The 19,814-nt window shown below is 35.9% G+C and overlaps 4 protein-coding genes across 15 annotated transcripts in view; 2 read left to right on the top strand and 2 right to left on the bottom strand.

Annotated features, from left to right (window-relative positions):
• LOC119829434 (solute carrier organic anion transporter family member 4A1) overlaps positions 1–2,195 on the top strand; it is a 46,430-nt gene extending 44,235 nt beyond the window's left edge. For 2 of the 3 annotated variants that reach the window (XM_038351922.1, XM_038351924.1), the window contains 3 exons: positions 403–547; positions 1,125–1,307; positions 1,549–2,195. In XM_038351922.1, the coding sequence (XP_038207850.1) occupies positions 403–547; positions 1,125–1,307; positions 1,549–1,774 (554 nt within the window). In that variant the 3' untranslated portion in view covers positions 1,775–2,195. The remainder of the gene's footprint in view (positions 1–402; positions 548–1,124; positions 1,308–1,548) is intronic. The other variant, XM_038351923.1, reaches the window with a different exon arrangement.
• Positions 2,196–3,888: 1,693 nt separating this feature from the next.
• On the bottom strand, positions 3,889–6,537 carry LOC119829644 (vacuolar protein-sorting-associated protein 25). 2 transcript variants are annotated; one of them, XM_038352260.1, is made up of 3 exons: positions 6,296–6,537; positions 4,345–4,709; positions 3,889–4,085 (listed from the first exon to the last, which is right to left on the bottom strand). In XM_038352260.1, the coding sequence occupies exons 1-3, from the start codon at positions 6,343–6,345 to the stop codon at positions 3,973–3,975; spliced, it is 528 nt and encodes a 175-aa protein (XP_038208188.1). In that variant the 5' UTR covers positions 6,346–6,537; the 3' UTR covers positions 3,889–3,972. The 2 variants fall into 2 exon arrangements, 1 of the variants encoding a protein (XP_038208188.1); XR_005287814.1 differs by lacking the exons at positions 3,889–4,085; positions 6,296–6,537 and adding an exon at positions 4,967–6,286 and having other exon boundaries at positions 4,568–4,709.
• A 523-nt stretch (positions 6,538–7,060) lies between these two features.
• LOC119829602 (NEDD8-conjugating enzyme UBE2F-like) lies at positions 7,061–9,690 on the top strand. Its single transcript, XM_038352199.1, has 3 exons — positions 7,061–7,473; positions 7,746–7,907; positions 8,969–9,690. Exons 1-3 carry the CDS (start codon positions 7,201–7,203, stop codon positions 9,086–9,088), a joined length of 555 nt encoding a protein of 184 aa, XP_038208127.1. The 5' UTR covers positions 7,061–7,200; the 3' UTR covers positions 9,089–9,690.
• Positions 9,691–10,852: 1,162 nt separating this feature from the next.
• The window catches only part of LOC119829601 (obscurin), a 102,117-nt gene continuing 93,155 nt past the window's right edge, over positions 10,853–19,814 (bottom strand). For all 9 annotated transcript variants that reach the window (XM_038352198.1, XM_038352196.1, XM_038352197.1 and 6 more), the window contains 13 exons: positions 19,628–19,785; positions 19,029–19,153; positions 18,220–18,400; positions 17,457–17,574; positions 16,854–17,131; positions 16,262–16,459; positions 15,949–16,064; positions 15,547–15,658; positions 14,958–15,096; positions 13,175–14,597; positions 12,603–12,784; positions 12,052–12,201; positions 10,853–11,551 (listed from right to left, as the gene is read on the bottom strand). In XM_038352198.1, the coding sequence (XP_038208126.1) occupies positions 11,402–11,551; positions 12,052–12,201; positions 12,603–12,784; positions 13,175–14,597; positions 14,958–15,096; positions 15,547–15,658; positions 15,949–16,064; positions 16,262–16,459; positions 16,854–17,131; positions 17,457–17,574; positions 18,220–18,400; positions 19,029–19,153; positions 19,628–19,785 (3,330 nt within the window). In that variant the 3' untranslated portion in view covers positions 10,853–11,401. The remainder of the gene's footprint in view (positions 11,552–12,051; positions 12,202–12,602; positions 12,785–13,174; positions 14,598–14,957; positions 15,097–15,546; positions 15,659–15,948; positions 16,065–16,261; positions 16,460–16,853; positions 17,132–17,456; positions 17,575–18,219; positions 18,401–19,028; positions 19,154–19,627; positions 19,786–19,814) is intronic.

Here is a 19,814-nt window from a genome sequence, read left to right as displayed (position 1 = left end):
AGGTTTGCTGTACCGTGGTTGAAATTGGTTCTAACGTTTGTGCTATACCATTCTGCCCAGATACAATCCACCTGCACTGTGTTTATTTTAGTATGTATAGAATCAAAAATTCTAATATACAAAATTACACTCTCACATCTTCCAATTAAGGCCAAATTCTTATTTACTAATTTATGAGTTATTATTGATAACATATAGAACTTTTGATAGATTGTGTGAATTTTATTATGATATAAATTTAATAATTGCAATGAGTCGTTTTATAAAAACGCCTAGGATCTATCACTACTTGATAAAACAATAGACAAAATCATGAGGTCACATAATCAGAGCGAGCTTACCTTATTCATTCAGATTCAAATGATTTTTATAACATTAATATAAACAGATATTATTTTCTAGATGGTGGGGAACCGATAATGTACGAAGCCATCAACAGCACGTGTCAGTCCAAATGTCCATATCTATGGCTGTTCGTGTGCCTTACGTTCTGCATTATGTTCTTTACATTTCTTGCTACGATGCCGGCTCTATCCGCAACGTTGAGGTGCGTAACATGGGCAAATTCAATTTTATGATTATATGAAACAACTCTTTGCTACAGTTACATGATATGTATTAAGGTATTTTTTCGTATTTTACTAAATACGAAAAAATACCTTATTTCGTATATGCATTGACTAGAAGTATTTTTTATTTTAAGTTTATAGCATTGAAATACTTTATAAATAAGAAATTTTGATAGAATAAAAGAAGAAATCCCGCCGTATTCTTTTCACTATCGTTGTTAACCAATAAGCATTATGACCAATAATTATTACCAGCCTAATTTGATGCACCACGCTGGCCATGTGCCGCTTGGTAGTTATGAAAACATCATAAAAATTTTCTGTTTGTTCATTTGGTTCAATGGTTCAGTTTCATTACACTTTACATTACCCATGTGCGCAATGGCTTCAACAAGGTCCGAATAAATCATATCATCATAATCATATTATGTCCAAATATACCATATTTACATGCATGTTCCTACATTCAAAGATTTTGCTCAAAATGCATCTCTAAACCACCGCAGACCACCATAACATAATATGTAGCTCATTAATAAACACATATTACCCCAGATGTGTCCGAGAAGACCAGCGCTCGTTCGCGCTGGGCATCCAGTGGATCCTGGTGCGTCTGCTCGGCACCATCCCCGCGCCGCTGCTGTTCGGCTTCCTCATCGACCTGTCCTGCTCCGTGTGGGGCGCGGCCTGTGACCGCACCACCTCCTGCCTGCTCTATGACAACAAAAACATGAGCAGGTAACCTACTTATCTACCAACCTACCTAGACTGAAATGAAATCATTGTGTATTTCTTAACTATTTTATAAACAAAATAGTTAAGAATTACACAGCTATAATAATTAAACAGATCTGAAGGCTTCAAATTCATACCATCCTAAATTGTAATCAAAAACGAATAACATAATATTTACAAATTTGTTTCTTTATTATTCCTTGTTCTTTCCCATATATTCACAACCTTCACAATTTCAACCCAGGTACATGCTAGCGCTCGCCGCGATCGGCAAGCTCTGCACCGTGATATTCTTCTTCCTGGCGTGGTGGTGCTACCACCCGGGCCCCAAGGCCCAGCCGCCGCTCGACTTGGCCCAGAGCGAGAAGAGCAACGGCACTGTCCCCACCGTGGCCACGGTGAGTACCATCTCCAATGACCGCACCAATGGCTATTGCAACGCGGCGCTCGAGTGTAGTGACCATTTATAAAGTTTTGGACGAGATGAAACTATTGTCCTTGAAATCCTAGAATCTATATTATTGTTGTTTTGACTGGATGTAAGAGACGTTTGTGATCGAAGAAATTATGATTCCTTTGAACTGACAAGAAATAACAAAGAAGTGTGAGCTAATCCGGTAGAAATACCTTAATATGAATAAAGTAAATAATGATTTAGTTCAGGTATAGATATATACATTTAATTACTTATTTTACCCAAATACTGTGAATGATTTTTATCATGATGCAGTCAGTTACAATAAATTTGATACCATGATCATCATAGACAAAGTGACCCCCCTAAATGAATCATTTGAAATTATTTTTCGAACTAAATGAGGATCCATTAAAAAGTTTATGAACAGAAAGAGTAGAACAATATAAAGTTGGTAAAAACTTCTGGAATTTACCGGTTTTAAACAATTATGAGACCAAAATGTTTATCGCCACTGCCAACGGTAGTGAATGTTATGGTTAGTGCAATTTTGTAAGTCAGTCTAGAAATAAGTAGGTTTTTACGAGTTACGAGTTTATACAGCGTGACCAATTTTAATGCAGTATTAATATACATGGTGTTAGAATTGATTTGATAAATAAGAAACCGTATTAATAAATAATACATTAATAAGAATCACTGTCAATGCTTTTTATGTTAATTTTAGGTGATAAATGTAAATAATTGAAATGCATATAAAGTACATATTGTAATATAATGATATGAAAATGTCTCAAAATTTTATTTTTATTTTACTTTTTAATATATTTATTTGTTGATTCTATGTAATAATAATTGTTGCTAGTAAAGTATAAGTGTATTTTGGTTGAAGACTGATTCTTTACATAGTCGTTGTAGTTAGTTTTAAAACCCTACTTAGTAACACAATGCAACAAAAATGTAACATCACATATCTTATTTTAATATGTGTATCTAATCTATGGTCAATAAGTACCTAAAACACTCACTGTAAAACATTTTGTATTTTTTAGAATAAACACACGATTTTGTCTCCTTTGTCGAGTGACCAAAAGGAAATTGAATCCTTCCTGTGAAAAATATTTTTAAATAAAATATTTGTATTATAGAGACTATTGTTTTGCAATTATCCATATTAAATAGTCTGTTACGTTTGCTTTTGCTTATGTAATCATAGACAATAATTCATTTTTTTTAAGTTGGCTACATAAACATGTCCTTTTGGTACTTTCTAAATTAAAAATAATGTTACCATATAAAATAATATATGCTCACCACACAGACCGATTTATCAAACACACTTACATCTTAAGTCACAATGAAAGATGTATCAACTAAAAAATATTTTAATAGTGACTTATCACTTGTTTATTTGCTTCTGATTAATTCTGCGGCCTGGTATAAAACACCAAATACATTTGCCAACCTCATGTAAGTATTTTGTGTTAATAATTAGCACCAGGCTTCAGGTAGAATAGTTTGGACAATACAGTTCTTTGTGGGACTTAACAATAGACTATAGAGACCATATTATCACAATAATATGTCGTATTCCTATTTATATGGTAAATTATACATTCCACGTACAATATAGGACTGTAGGTAAGCTCTTTTATACATTTTCATGTTGGTATCGTACATTTTGTAGGTAGTTGTAAGTAAACGGTTTTGAGATGTACAATTTTACAATTATAATAAAAAAATTGTTCAGACGTTTGTGTATTATTTGTGTACGCTTCCCTTTTCCTGCTTTTCCTTACTGTTAATTTATTACTCGTAGTTGATTTGGAACATGTTGCTGAACAAAAATACTGTTTTAGAATTTTTATCTACATAATGTTTATTGTGTCATAGATAATACACAAATACTATGTACTATATAGTATTTGTGTACATATAGTATACCTACAATATATGTAGTATATATAGTCTATGGTATCTACATGGTAGGTGCCTATTGGACATTTGTTTTTTATTTTATTATTCTTATAAGGTAACATTATAGTGAAATATTAAATTTAAATAAAAAAATTCGGTTAACCAAGTCAAAACATCTGAGGTAATAAAACCAAAAGAATACAGTTGAATTCTTCTCCTTTTTCGAAGTCGGTTGCAAATAAAACTTCCTAATCATAAATATGGACAATATAATAAGAATATAAATGTGTACAACTTAACAAAAATGCAACATAATGACTGAGTATCACATCAGATTCAGAAGAACTTCACACCCTGGTTGTCTTCAAATTCAATTAATTCGCATTTGCCTTTTACTTCGAGAGTCTTTAGAGCCTTTATTAAAATATTTATATCCAGTCCATGGAACTCTGAAATTATTAAAATGATGAGTTTTTACATAGTTCAAAAGTTAGTATACAAATTTATGCAAATAAATTTGAAATAGAAGAAAGAAAAATCTCTTGAAACTACCAACTGATATGATACATATACACAAGCCAGAGCTTAAAAGTGTGGAATATACGCTCCTTTTTTGTTTGGGAATAAGACAAGGGTTCGCTCCCCGCCTAGTGATTACTTTTTCTATACTTTAAAAATTTCTCAAGATAATTGTTACCAAGTACCAACCTTCTCCTTCAGTATTTTCACCCTCCCTGAGCTCAAATAGGGTACACACAGAATTGTTCAAGCCATTTGCGCTGACCCAGTTATATATCATATTGCCCCACTCGTCCAACGAATGCCAGTACACCTCCCATACATTTTTGGTTTTATCTATGGGCGCTGCCTTACCACACCTTGCCATATCTTCTAATATTGTCAATATAGCATCTTGTGATAGTCGCCTGTTAATCGCAGCATTGTTGAATAGTGGTGTGTTTGGGGCCTCTCTTATATCTATTATCGACTGCTTTGTGGCCTTCAAATACTGAGCAATGAGCTCCTCCCAAGCAGCTAGCTGCTTTTGCCGAGTTTCAGAGTGTGGTTGGATTCTGAAATAGTATGGATTCATTATTAACAATGGTAAATACATTTATTTTTTAATTTATATTGATTAATGTTGCATGATACTTAAGTAATAGGTACACCAGAAATAAAAGTTTAAAAAAACTAATATTGGTACTGAGCAATATTCTATTATTAAAGGAATTAATTGTGTCAATATTAAAAATTGTATTAACTATTCTGTTTGTATGTTTATATTTTGACTAGTGGAAAAGACTGCAGTTGTTAAATAACAATTTTTTACCTATTATTCTAATGTGTTAAAGAATTTGTGGCCTTTATTTTTCTTATAGCTAATCCATGCTCATTTCATAACATGATTTTTAAAAATCTTAACTAATGATGTTCTTCTTTACATTTTCATATAATTCCACTAATTGCTTTTCAGTATTAATTCTCTTCACAAGAGTTTTAACTGATTTAGGTTCCAAATCAGTCATGGCCAATCTGTAGGACATCTGCTTTCCTTGGAACGTAACACATGGGTGTCCATCACAGCACTGTTCAGTAAATGCTATCATAATTGAGCAGTCTTTAGCTACAGCTGATATTAGAGCTAATTGTATACTTTCCGCTGTATCCAGAAACTTATTTTTATCACTTTCATTCTTCAAATTTAAACCTTCAGTTTTCAATCTATCTAATATTTTAGATACATAACAATAACCATTGTCACTTGAATAGTTAATATCTAAATCTTCTGAGAGTTTCTGTAGAGATAACAGGTGGTGTAATAAAGAATTTGAGGGCAAATCATTGCTTTCAATGCAATTAGAATTTAATGTGAAAGGTGTATATGCATTGTAATTCAAATTAATGTCTGATTTACCATCACTGAGTAAAAGTTGTATTAGAAAGTTAAGAAAGTCATCAGTATCTTTGAATATCATAGATTCTATGATATCATCAAACTGTTCCTTATTAGAATGCTCATTGAAAATGATATTTCCATTTTTGAACATTTTAAAATTGTTTTGAGGGTTGTTAATCAAGTTTAGCAGGGCAAATTTCATTCTGCTCAGATTTCCAGAATAAAAGTCTAAAGGACAGTAATCGCTGACCTTATCAATTTCTTTCTTGCTGAATTTTAAAAATTGTTTGAGACAGTAATAGCATTTGGAGTATTTTTGAAAACTTTTTGCAAGAAAACCTTCCTTGGGTTTTATTTCTATACAATAATTATCAATTGTTGGATTTAGTTTAGTTAAGTTTGGTGCTTTAATAGCAAATTGGCAAATAAAAGTTTTGTGCTGTCTATTTTTCGGTCTCATATCAGCAAGCTTCAGAATAAGCTCTTCTGTTTCATTTTTGGATAATGGTACTATTTCGTGTTCATACGCTGCATTGCCGTGTATCAAGGGTATCATGACACAGTTTACATATTCTACACTTTGATACACAAATGCAGAATTCGTGAGATAATCATCTTTTATGAGACGATATACATTCGATGTGTTAATGATTTCAAGAACAATGTGAACGTTTCCTTCATTAATGTATTTCCACTGGTTGCTCGTTAAAGACATCGTGTTAAACAGCTTCTGAAAATAAACTTGAGATAATATTTACTTACGTAAAAAAAGGAGGAAAGCTATACTGCCATGGCCAGGACACGTCTGCCATATTTACATCAATTATGTTCTGCTGAAATTTCAAAGCAAGTGAGTGCTTGTTTTAATTAAATAAATCATAAACAAGAATATAGTCAACAATATATTATAAGATATAAAGCTTTTTAATTTACAAAATACAGATCACGATTAAAGTTTGATGAGTGACAAATTTTAATGTTTATCTCAAATGACATTTATTCTTTATTGCCATACAATAATGTCTAAAATATTTATGGTGTACAAAGGCTTTAAATTATTTATTAATAAGATACATATAAGTACGTACACTTACTTATATATATATCTTATTAATAAATAAGTAATAAGATACATCTATCATATATGTATCTTGTGAAGTCCCGTGTCCCCTACTGGGGTATGGGGCAGATGATATACATCTGTTTCACTGATCGATTTTCTTTATGGACAAGTAGGTGATCAGCCCTCTGTCTCCTGCCAGACCGAGACATTTTTTTTATTGTCCCCACCGGGAATCGAACCCAGGACCCCTCGGTTCTACGCTCACGCGTTTCAAGGCTTACTGTACCAAGGAGGCGTCAGCCTATTTAAAATTGTATGAGCGATAGATGAGTTTTAGTGTATCATATTGCACTACAATTTTTTATTTCCATCTCGGCTATAAAAATAACAAATAAAAAATAATGCATATACAGAAACGTGAATGACATTTTCTCAATTTTCATTTTGACATTAACTTTGACAAATTGAAATTTCGCATCTAGCAAATAGCAATATTGGTGCAGCTGCAAGACCTTGCTAGATCTAGAATCTAGAGAATAATCGAATTTATACAGATGTATTATTAATTACAAGTGTCTCGCTACAAATTTTAATTCCATACAAAATGATAACGCTCAATAAGAAAATAAAAAAGCAAAGTACGGAGACTACCAACGGCATGAACCTAGAATCTGGGAAACGAATATCAGTCAGGGACAAATTATTGGTGAAAGAAGTGCAGGAGATGACTGAAAACCTTCCGGTGACCTGTTCTGTGCATTTTGAGGACCCTAATGTGCTAAGTGAATTCATTTTAACGGTCGCACCTGACGAGGGCTATTGGGAAAGTGGGAAGTTTAAGTTTAGCGTATTTGTAACGGAAGAATATAATATGGCGGTAAATATTGAATTCAAATGGTTTTACATTTAATAATACACATTCAAGGTTTTATTGGATCACTGTCTAATTCTACGAAACAATATTTATTAAAAAAAATATAACTCATGTTATATTCAATAGATTGTATGTAAAATTGATTGAGGAAAATATTGAATTTCTGGGAATAAATTTATTTTTCACTATCAACCACTTGTATTGTAGTCACTATGAATTTATTAAGTCAGCCATAAGATATACATTATGTGTATTTAATTTCTCTATATTTCCAGCCACCCAAAGTTAAGTGTCTAACAAGATTATGGCATCCAAACATCAATGTGGATGGAGATATTTGTCTATCATTGCTTCGTCAAACCTCCATAGATGAACATGGCTGGGCGCCTACTAGAAGACTTAAAGATGTTGTGTGGGGCTTAAATTCACTATTTACTGTAAGTAGACAAGGCTCTTAATTTTACTACACTTATAAATAGTTGTTGCCTGCATTGATATTGATATTGTAGTGGGGTGGAAACACAAAATTGCAATCTCTTGGACTATAAGAACTCTATAATATTCTGGTGTAAACTTACCCTAGTACCTCACAATTATATGAATATGCAACCTTACAAGTCTTGAACAACATATCTTGAAAACAATACAACTTTCAAACTGAAAATTATGTTGTCAGAAGTGGATAATGCTTCTCTTCCCAACTAACCTCATCCGTTTGAAAACAGACTATAAGTGGTACAGTAATATATACTAATATTATAAAGCTGAAGAGTTTGTTTGTTTGAAGGCACTAATCTCAGGAAGTACTGGTCCGATTTTAACAATTCTTTCAGTGTTAGATAGCCCATTTATTGAGGAAGGCTATAGGCTATATATGTACCATGGGCGAAGCTGGGGCGGACTAATAGTCTACAATAAATCAAAAGACTAATTGCCCACAGTGTGCAAATTTGATTGAAATCATTTGAGTAGTTTAGGAGTCCATCGCGGACAAACAATGTTACACTTAATATATAGTATTTCTCTACTGGCCTACAATAATACAATACATAATAGCTTACATGGCCTTCTGGCCATGATGCTAAATGTGGATTGACTTGAGCATTGCAGAATGCATAATTGTATAACAAAAATAAATAAGCATATTAGACAAGAGCAAGAAAATAGGGTCTCATACTGTTTTCACTTTTGAAACATTTCTGATTTGATTTGTAAACAAAACAGTCAGACATATCATGTCAAACCATGGAAATTATCAAGGGCGATAGATTTTGAAATTTTTGCATGGATGTCATTGGTGACGTCGTGCCTTAGATGAAGAATGGGTAAAAAATTACTCGACGAGTATGTCTGATTCAGATATATTTTAAATTTCCATAGGGTCCCCATACGTAAGAGGTACACAGGAAATAAGCAAATTCCCTCTTGGAATCCTCCACTATAATCCCAAAATGGGCAATATGTTAAATTCTAACACCTGGTACTATGTTAATTACAGGATCTCTTAAACTTCGAGGACCCGCTCAACATAGAAGCAGCAGAGATGTACAAAAAGAACAAAGTGGAGTTTCAAGCCAAAGTCCAGGAGTATATTTCCGTTTCAAAGGGCAAGAGATGAGACATGGCCTGTCTCAGCTGTTGCAACCACTCGTAGCGGGCTGGAACCAATACTCTCAACGTGATATAGTTTAAACTCGATAAAAAATCCTATTAAGCACTTGTAAATACTAGGTTTTATTTTTATAATTGCTTCCAAACTTCCATACAGATGTTTTTAACATGAAATTATTGTTTGTTTGGCCATATATTTGTCCAAATTGTTTGGTTCTATGTGAAAGAGTCATAAATATTCTTGTGAACGTCGAACGAACTTTAGGGTTTTTTAAGGAAGATTGAATATGTGGTCTCCATGGGTCTCAATATTTCTATAAATTTGCATAGTCACCTATTAAATGCCAAAACATTTTTTTGTATTATGCATTAAATCGATATTTTATATTAATTAAAAGTTAAATTTTTTTTAATTATGTCAATAGCAGAATAGTTGTGATGCAATTGGAATTAATGTTTTATCTTAAGGATATTACATTAAAATGAAATAACTATACTTGTATATTAATATCAACTTGTATAATGTATTGTCAAATCTAAATATGGAATATATCTTATCAAATATGTTTGTGAGAGCAATAAGTCAATAGATGTAATATTTGTAAAAGCTAAAATAAAAATGTGAAGATAAGCCTTGGTGTATCCTATGCTTATATATAAGTAAGTATGTATTAGTAATTTAATAGCGAATTCAATTCCGATGGATACAAGTTTCTAACCATAAATAGTATCTAGCACACTATGTTATAAACAACAGATGTATTCTATAGAGAGTTAAGTCTTATGGGATATGAATAGAGGCAATTTATATATTTTTTTGGATATAGCTGGAAAAATAATGGAAACAATCGCTACAAGGCCAATTTAATATAATATATATTAATTAAGTTTATATTGTGTCATGCGATTATTTATTGAAGGCTTAAAAGATTTTTAATAGATTTTAATAATATAATCTTTGTAGGATGTTCTTAAGTTAGGGCGCCGGGCGATGGATCGGGGACGTCAATAAATAAATAGCCCATAGGAGTCGGAACCATACAACACAGCATACTTTATATTATACGGTGAAGCTAATAAACGTGTAAACCGGCAGAAGTTGAAAAATTAATGATTTGGCTTGCATTTATTGCAATGTCCACAGCATTTAATGTAAGTAATAATTACCTCCAATACGAGGTGGATTGAGGGTAGAGCCGTATGTTCTAACGTTGCCTTCCTGCCTTGATGCCTCTATCGACATTTATATCGTTGAAATTTAATAAATACATTCACCATTATTTTTAACTTTTATGCCCTATATGCTGTATTATTTCAATATAATGATTTCAGCTTTTTACGATCAAGACGAGCAATACACCAAATGCATTTCGTTCAATAAAATTACTTAGGTAGGTGTTATCTTTTATCGAATGCGTTTTGGCTATTTGGACCTCGCGCCTAGAGCCGCCACTCCTCCGGTGCTGCTGTCACTATTAACTTATCTGTGCTTACAGTGCAGATATAAAACAGGTTTTCGTACTTTACTTGTCACTATTAACTTATCTGTGCTTACAGTGCAGATATAAAACAGGTTTTCGTACTTTACTATCTATTTCATGTTTTTTCCATTGCATTAGCTGGTGCTAACATATTATCATATGTATATTTTATTACTGTTGCCAATTGACAATGATTAGGGCGATATCTCATAAATTAGGGACCTTAAGCATCAGTGTCATGAAATGGATTTGATAAAAGGTTGAAAATAGTTAGAAATAATACTACAATATAAAGATTAATACTTTATTAACTTCAATAATACTGAAGTTTAACTTGTATAAATAGAAAAAGTATACAATAAATACTTAACAATTAATTGTTTCGTAACAAAATTATCTTGACTAGATATCGAGTGTCGCGGTTACGTGGTGCGTAAGTTTTCAGTCAATTCAATTGTAAAATAATAAAAAAAATCCAACAATGTAAAATTGTATATTTTTAAACAAGTTCAAAGATGTCCGTATTATAGTTAGTGTATTTACAAAGAACTACGTTAAGTCTTATTACATGAAAAATGAATAATAAATTAAAAACATGAAAAATGTCGATGGTCATTAAAAATAATTTGAATTCATAACGATGCCAAAGAAAAAGTTGATGCAATTTGACATTGACAGCCATTAAGGGTGCGTTCTTTTTGTATAACACACAATAAGTGTAACAAATAGTTCAATAAAATTTTACTTACAAAAAGATTTCCAGAAATTATCGAAACGATAAAAAACTGAAATAAACATTTTTAAGTGAAAGATCATTTTTTATATAATTCGGGCTATTGTTATTGCGCTGAAAAGTTAGTTTGCAGTTCGTCTTGTATGCTGTTGGAGCGCGTTAGGTGACGCGGCGCGACGCTGCCGAAGGCGGCCGTCACTGTGTCGGCTTCCGACGCTTCGCGGGACTTGCGCTCGTGGTACGCTTCCGAGAACTCCTATACAAACAAACAAAAATTGTGAACTAACCAATTTATTTCAGTTCCCTAAATAACATAATACTATACTAGTCGATACGAAGATTTTTCTCTTTTCCAAAATTCGAGCCCTCGATATATATTTTCGCTAATTTTAATTTTGTTGAAAATTGGTGTTTACTGAGCTGAATCAATTAAGGCAACGTTAAATTGTGACGTTCTATATTTACCTTTTAATACAATACATTAAAAAGGTAAACAATTATTTCTATTACTAGAAACTTATTAAACTTATGAAAAGTTTAATTAGTTTCGATTAATTACACAAATGGGGGCATTTGAAGAACTGTCCTCCTACATTCGAGTTCATGTATTTTACCCAAAGGCTGACTGGTAGAGATCGCCGCAGGCGATAAGACGACGACTTCTGTACCATTTGTGTCTTATTTTTTTGTTTTTTTTTTTTGTTATATATGTGATGGTACAATGAAGATGTTACATAAAATAAATAAACAGGTGACCTTGAGCCTGTTGCCCAGGAACACGGCCCGCTCCCGCTTCCTCTGCATGAAGTCGGTGTGGTGCAGCCAGCGGTGCTCGTAGCACTCCTCCGCGGTCGGCCGCTTCAGAGGCACCTTCTTGAACACGAACATGAGGAAACGTGTCGCCTCCTGCCAAGTTTATATTCATGTTACCAGTTGTTATAGAAAATGGCGTCCATTAACTTTTTGATTTTTTGTTTTATTCAGTTTTCAACTAGTAGGGCTATCTATTCGTATCGATTATCCTGTGAACATAGAGTTTTAGGGCTACATTTTGTAGATGTAACCTCTTGAGATATTTGATATTTCGTTAGAGGTACTTGTAAAGAAAAATATTTTCTCTCTATCAGAAATCGACTTCTTTTACAAAAAATTGCAAACACTTTTATTGAGAGTTGAGATATAGGTAAGATACTTTGATAGGTAAATTGAGAACTCATTTTAATAAAATTCCTTTGCCCATAATAAGTACTAATACCTTTTTTAGAAGTTTTCGCTACTTTCTTTGTTTATTCAATTCAATTACTTACCTGAGTGAGCTCTTTATAAAGATGTTCAAAGCGGTATCTAACAAAGGATATGTTCTGTTTTGTCTCCGCGTCATCGGAGCCCCGGAAGGGCGAAGTCCCTGACAGCAGGATGTATGCGAGTACTCCCACCGACCATATGTCCGTTTGAGGGTACGCTGGCTCGTCGTTTATTATTTCTGGAGCTGCAATGGAAAATAAATTTATGATCATTATCTCTTAAAGATCTTGTAATTCTGGCACGAAGGATCTATACTTTTCATAATCAATTTATGATACCTAGACTAGACACGTTCTATTCGTGTTATTGTGCGATTAAAAAAAAACTATATGAATTATGAGCTTATGATAAAACAAATCATTTCTGTAAGACCTTGTTAGATGGACGTTCTTTGACATTAAATTTATTGTTCTATACGTGTTCATTCACGATAACAACTAAAAATACTAATCTAAATCGAATACTAAACTGAATTGTAAATAGGTCTATAGTTATGAAATTTTCATACAATAATTTTACTGGAGCTGCAAATAATAATTAATATTACTAATTTAACCACATTCAATATACTAACCTTTATATTCCAAATCACCGACTTGCGGCACGCTGGTACCGAGTTTGGTCACTTTGTGTGCCGAGCCAAAGTCCACGAGCTTCACTTGTATCGACCTCACGGAAGCCATCACCACGTTGTCGGGCTGCAAGTCCAGGTGGCAGTAGCCTCGCCAGTGCAAGTACTGTAGCCCGTCCAAAATCTGAGTGATTATCGTCGCAACCATTTGCTCCGTGTAGTCGTGACGACTCGACAAGTAGGTTAATATATCGGCGCCTTGTAACTTTTCTAGTATCAACGCAGCTACTGGCGTGCCAGGGGTCTGGTAAGCTGCCAATAGGTTGGATATCCTCTCGTGTCGCAAGCGACGCAGACATTCGAACTCCCTCTGCACTTGTACTTCCGTTTCCGGTCTACATTCCAGAATCTTCGCGACGACCACGCTGTCATCCTTCTTGTCTATTCCCTTGACGACTATCGAGAACTTTCCTCGCCACAGTTCCGATACGAAGCTGTATCTCTCCGTGAAGGCTTCAGTTGTGCCCCACTCTGGAGGGTTCTCTTCGGTTCCATAATCTAATTTAGGTTTATCTTCATCTAGCACGATTTCTTGCCCCGATTCAGTTATTTGCTGTAGGTGTTTCATGGCTTTTGTGACCTGGACCTTCTGGGCGCCAGATTCTTTGGTCTTTATCAAGTTGGTCGGGATTCCTTTGTCGCTCCAACCGATTCTGTTGCGAGAGGAGAGCCTAAATTGGTAACTCGTATTTGGCGCAAGGTCTTTGATAACAAAGAATTCGTGGTCAATGTTTTCTGCTACTGTTTTCCATTCCACGCTGTCTCCTTCCTTGTACTGAAGACTATAGCACACTACGGGCGAATTGCCGTCATATTTTGGTTGCTTCCACCTGAGAAGGACTTCTGTGTCGGATACTTCAGTGGCCGTGGGACTATCGGGCGCGTCGGGTATGGTGGCTTCCACGATTCTGGTTCTTGCGACGGTTTGACCGACTTTGTTTCTGGCCACCACCTTGTAGAAACCAATGTCGTGATGCATTGCAGGGTCGAATGTGAGGGTGGACCTGCCTTGGTCGTCTTCAACGATTTTGATGCGTTGTCCTTCAGCTATGACCATATCGTTTTTGAACCATTGGATGACTGGTTTGGGATCGCCGACCGCGTAGCAAGAGAGTTGGGCGGGTTCTCCTTCCCTTATGGGCAGAACTTGGGGTTTCTCTCTGAAGAATGGTAAGTGGCCATCTTTTTTAGACTCCATGAATGCTTGTGCTTCGGCGTAGCTGTCGAGCCTGGTTCCCAGCTCGTGCCTGAGGCGGCGAATGGTGTAGCTCTCGGTACCGTATTGGTTGATTCTTTCTTTCCTTTCGTCATCAATTTCTTCATCCATGACGTCGGTGAAGCGACGTCTCTCACGGATGATAGGAGTCTGCAAAAACAAAATGTATGGATGTCTTTAGTAAATTTAAACGAAAATGTATACAGTATTCAATACGTTTTCTGTTAAACATGTCCACCAATACATATCCACAATCCAAAAAGCAATTTAGAACACTCAGTAAACTCAGTAAACACACAATATTTTATTATTTGATGAATACGTATTGTATTACGACTAATACGACTTATTTCAAAAAATCTTTTTTATCATAGACTTAAAGAAAAAAAAGGTGCAAATGTGTTGACTTAATGGTTTCTTAAACAAATTTTCCTAAAACATGTAATATTTTTAAGTAACAGTGCTTGCTCGAAAGACTATCACATTTGGTCCTTGGAACCGGATACGTACCCGGGGGTCGTACGCGTCGTGCACGCTGAGGTTGTAGGCGGGCGAGCGGTTGCAGGCCACCTTCATGTACTCGCGCAGGCGCACCGGGAACTGCGTGTCGCGGAGCTGCAGCAGGTACGTGTCCGGGCCGTTCTGGTAGCTACGAGGTTAGCAAAAGGTTATTAAGTTAAATTAGTTTTATGTAATGAATTATGCCTATATCATATATCCTATTAAATAAATATGCTGAAAAATAGGATAGATATTGAGTATAATATTTTGTTTATTAAAATTGGCCCACAGATGCAATAATTTGGTTCTGTTTGTTTGAGTGTTTAGTGCTAATAAGTAAAGGAGACAAAATGCATTTTCTGTTTCAAAAATATGAAGGATTAGTATTACATTTTTTTGTATTTTATTTTAACTTTATGATTTTTTAATCGTAGAGTGCATCAGACAGACCCACAACATATTCTATGTATGCTTTGAGAAAAATGAAACACTTGGAATCGCTTAAAAAATTTTTAATGAATTTATGCTTTAATTAAATGTGTGGCTCAACATACTTTTGTATTGAACATCACTTACTGACTATGATATGATAACTTACTGGCTCTCAGACTTGGCGGAGACCTCCCAGTCGGGATGGTCCCACTGCTTGAACTTCGTGTCCCACGGGGACGGTTTGCGGTCGTGCGGCATGCTGTCGCGGTCTGGAGTGCCTGTTTATGACATAACATGTTTTAGAGTTATAAATTCATGCGATAGTTTATGCATTTTTTATGCCGGCCAAAGCTCTTTTCAAATCTATTTTCAGATTTAACCTTCATTGAATGAATTAATTTCTTGATCTTTAGGTCACTATAGAAACTGTTTAGCAAAAAAAAAAAATTGCAGTCCTGTCAAATTTGGTCCTTTGAGCCGATTAAAAAATGGAATGACTGCAAGTCCAACATACATCTTGGCCCATGAGAAAGAATAAGAAATGCTTTTCCCGAACATAACAGCGTACCTTCGGGAGTGTAAATCTCTCCAGGTGGGTAGACCATCTTGGAGGGGTGCGTGAATGCGCCCTCCAGAGGCCGGCGGCGGAACCACGTGCGGCAAGACGCGTTGCTCGTCCATTCTCTAAAAGTGCATTATTTTTTCATTTTTTCTATAGAACTGAACAGAGTACGACGTATCAATAGTGGCTATGATATGCCGCTACACACAGTACAATAATGAAGAAAATTCGAAGGGAATTTTGACCCAATTTATGAGGGAGAATGTTAAGAATGAAATTGGCAAAGTTCTAGTCAACTTAGTATACCACAAAAACTCACTTGTACAGATTATAATATCCCCTCAGTCTATCAGTGGATATGATGTACTCGTCCTTATAGATCTTATCGGCTAGACTGAGCCAAGGGTGGGCGAGGGCCGAGTCCACGTCGAGGCGTTCGCGCCAGTTCAGTATCAGCAGTTTGGAGATGAAGTCGCGGGATTCTAAGCTGAATCTAGACCACCATTCCTCATCGTACCTGGAGAAATGGTTGAAAATTGATGGTTGCTTATGTTATTATATGTAGGTTATTTACAAAAAATTGGTGAAATTTAAAAATGACCTATTGTTTGTTTTCTACTGATTTTTTATTAACTGCTTAACTTGGAAATTGGATACTAATTCAATTTTATTCGCACTTAGTTTGACCGTTGTTTCAAATATATTATGTGCTGTAATGATCAATTGACTATAGAATAGAATGCATTTAAGCATTTATGTTCATTATTCATCACTAATTGATAAATAGAGATTTTTTCAATGTAAAACCGTGAAATATAAATATTTCAAAAATAAAAATGAGAAAATCTCTTTGCCTTTATTTAAATCAAACGTAACTCTTACGTAAGCAATCGAATAATTAAACCACTCACCACTCCCATTTCCCCTCCCTGACCCTGATCAGGGTCTCCATATCATTGGCCCCCCTGAACGGCGACCGTCCACTCAGCAGGATATACGTGATGATGCCCACACTCCACATGTCCGCCGGGAAGGCCACGCCCTCGCCACTCGCCACTTCCGGCGCGACGAATTCCGGCATTCCGTAGTTGAGAGCCGCGTGCTGGTTGAGATGGATCCGGCGCGAGAGACCGAAGTCGCAGATCTTCAGCTCGTCGGAGCCTGCGTGCGAGAGGAGTAGCTCGCCGATCTAGTGATGATGACGAGGTTTATAGTATTTCTTAATTGGGTTGGAATTGTCAGATCACTATGCAAATATGGTACTGTAATATAAATTATCCTGAGAGAGATCTTTGTAGGATATCCTAAAAGAGTGCAGTGACAATATTTTACCATTAGTTCGAGAAGCAGTTTCTACAGAGAAAAAACTGCTTTCCGAACTGATCCTAAACAAGTCAACTAATGTTGCACTTTTAAAATCATATCAATGTAACGAACTCTGTGAGAACTGTCCTATGGTTCTAGAACGACAACGTTTCCTGGAGACTGTGCCCAACGCCCTGGCAGATACTCACAGTGAGCCCTAAGTGCGCGAAGCTGTTGTCGTGCATGTGCTTGAGGCCGCGCAGCAGCTGGCGCACGTAGCCCGCCACCTCGCGCTCTGAGTAGCCCGGCTGGCGCAGCAGCCGGTCCCTGGGGGCACGCTAGTGTGAGTGTGCGAATCGAAGCCTTTTTTATGTCGTATCGGGCAACTTAGCTGGTGGTTCGCCTGGTGGTGAGCGATCACCACCGCTTATGAACATTCGTAGAGCGATAGCGGTTTCCGCTTTTAAGGGGAAAGGGATAAGGAAACACGCGTACTATTATTTCAGAGCAGTATTCTGTGGGGGTGTGTTACTCCCCCGGTGCGAGCTGGCCCAATTCGTGCTGAAGCGAGCTCGACTCCCACGCTTTGGGTTATATTATGGGTTAGGGGATATTTGTGGGTACTATCTATCCCCTGTATAGTGATAATGCCAATGTGGACAAATATATAAGTGCGAACATTATCTCAATCTGGAATTAGTGCCGCTTTAAGACGTTACTGTAACCTTCATGAAATTGTAATGAAGATTTTTTTTTGTATGTACAAAACTACTGGTGCGATAACAACACATATTTTGCCATTAGATACCTTCAGCGATTAATGAGTCAATCTGACTTCTTAGTATGTGTTAAATAGTAATAGTATAGGAAATGTATAGTAGGAAATGTATTTTTTAAATTTTATTAAATTACATTTAATTCTATCATGAGTAGAGCGCGTTTAAAATTTGAATGTCTTTTCCCTTCCCTCACCTCACAAGCTCCCCTCCCGCGGCGAGCTCGGTGACGAGCGCGAGCGTGTGCTCGTGCTCGAAGGCGTCGTGCAGCCGCACGAGATGGCGGTCGTTGAGTTGGTTCAGGATGTCCAACTCGTTGCGCATGAACGGCTTCAGCTCTGAGTGGCCGTGCATTATCTTGGCTGCGTAGTTGCGACCTGGATATCGTTTATTTAAAAGCTTTATTGTGATGCCGGGATTAAATACTTTACAAAACTTATACTGAAAGAAGATACAGCATACAAAGCGGCCTTAAGTGCCTTAATAAGTGATCCTCTTCTAGGTAAACAAGTAGTTATCAAGCAGCAGTTCTTCGTTTTTGAGAACGTCGCTTAAAAATAGCATTGAACACTCTGTATTTGTATGTAATATCCAGATAAGAAACCGGTTTATGTAGGCACTGCTTTTGTCTTTCTTGCGAATAACAAACGGCGATTATGCGACTGTGAGCGTTGTTACAAACCTCATAAGGTTTCACAGCGCAAAATATTTTGTAAAAAGTGTTTTATTTTCTGTACTAATAATAATAAATAAAAAAAAAAAATAAAAAAACTCACGAACATAAACTGTTTTTGAGGATACATGCTATGAAACAATTTTCATTCTAAATACTCTACTGCACACGATTACTATACGTTAAAAAATTATTTATTGTAGAAATTCATAAGTCGATAGAAAAATCGATCGCTGGTAATTCTGCTAGAAATATTATTGGAGCTAACGTTGTCCATTCAAAGTGAATGTTATACGAGTATAAATATACTCGTAGTATAGTAGTTACTATACCTGTAAGTCTCTCAGCAGCGTGGTACACGACCCCCTGGACCCCGCGGCCCAGCTCGTCCCCGAGGTCATAGAAGTCGCCGAAGGGCTTGGAGCTCGCCTTGATGCGCGGCGGATGCTCGCGGATTCTGCGCGTTAGAAAAGTGACTTGTTCATAACATTATCGCAATTCTATGTGAAATCCACCCTACGTGAAGAATATAATGCATGTGGCAGTAGAAAATAATTATAGATATATTTATTACATATGCAATTTCTTTAGTTTCTTAGCATTGTATTGCTCTATAAATGAAAAATTCATAGCCAGTACCTAACATTGTATTGAGTGAGTGATTCTATTTTCAATATTTTTTTTTAACTGAAAAATCTCTTCAAGTTTTCAACTGCATAACTAATTACCCTACTTCCTGAACACCGTACGAATGTTATATCTATTTTGCCTTTTTTATTTTTCTTTGTAATTACTAAGAAAATCCTGAACGCAAAGAAAACCGTTCCTCTAAAACGTTTATCCTTGAAATAGAAATTACTCCTGTCTGCTACGGCACTATCGGATAGGGCCTGGTAGAGCTGGAAATAGTCTTTCTCATTCTCTTGCTCACCTAGAGGAGTACTCGTGCTCGCACTCCTCCACGTGCAGCATGGCGGAGGATGAGACGGATCCGGCCACGTTGCGCGCCGACACTGAGTAGAGGCCTTCGTCCTTGAGAATAGCATCATGGATCACCAGTATTACTGTGTCTGGTTCGATGAATTGCATCTGAGAACGTATTATTTTTAATTTAGTAG

The sequence above is a fragment of the Zerene cesonia genome, chromosome 10, assembly GCF_012273895.1.
Source record: "Zerene cesonia ecotype Mississippi chromosome 10, Zerene_cesonia_1.1, whole genome shotgun sequence".
Lineage (NCBI taxonomy): Eukaryota > Metazoa > Arthropoda > Insecta > Lepidoptera > Pieridae > Zerene > Zerene cesonia.
Note: the sequence above shows the minus strand (reverse complement) of the source record. Positions and strands in the feature narration are given on the sequence as shown.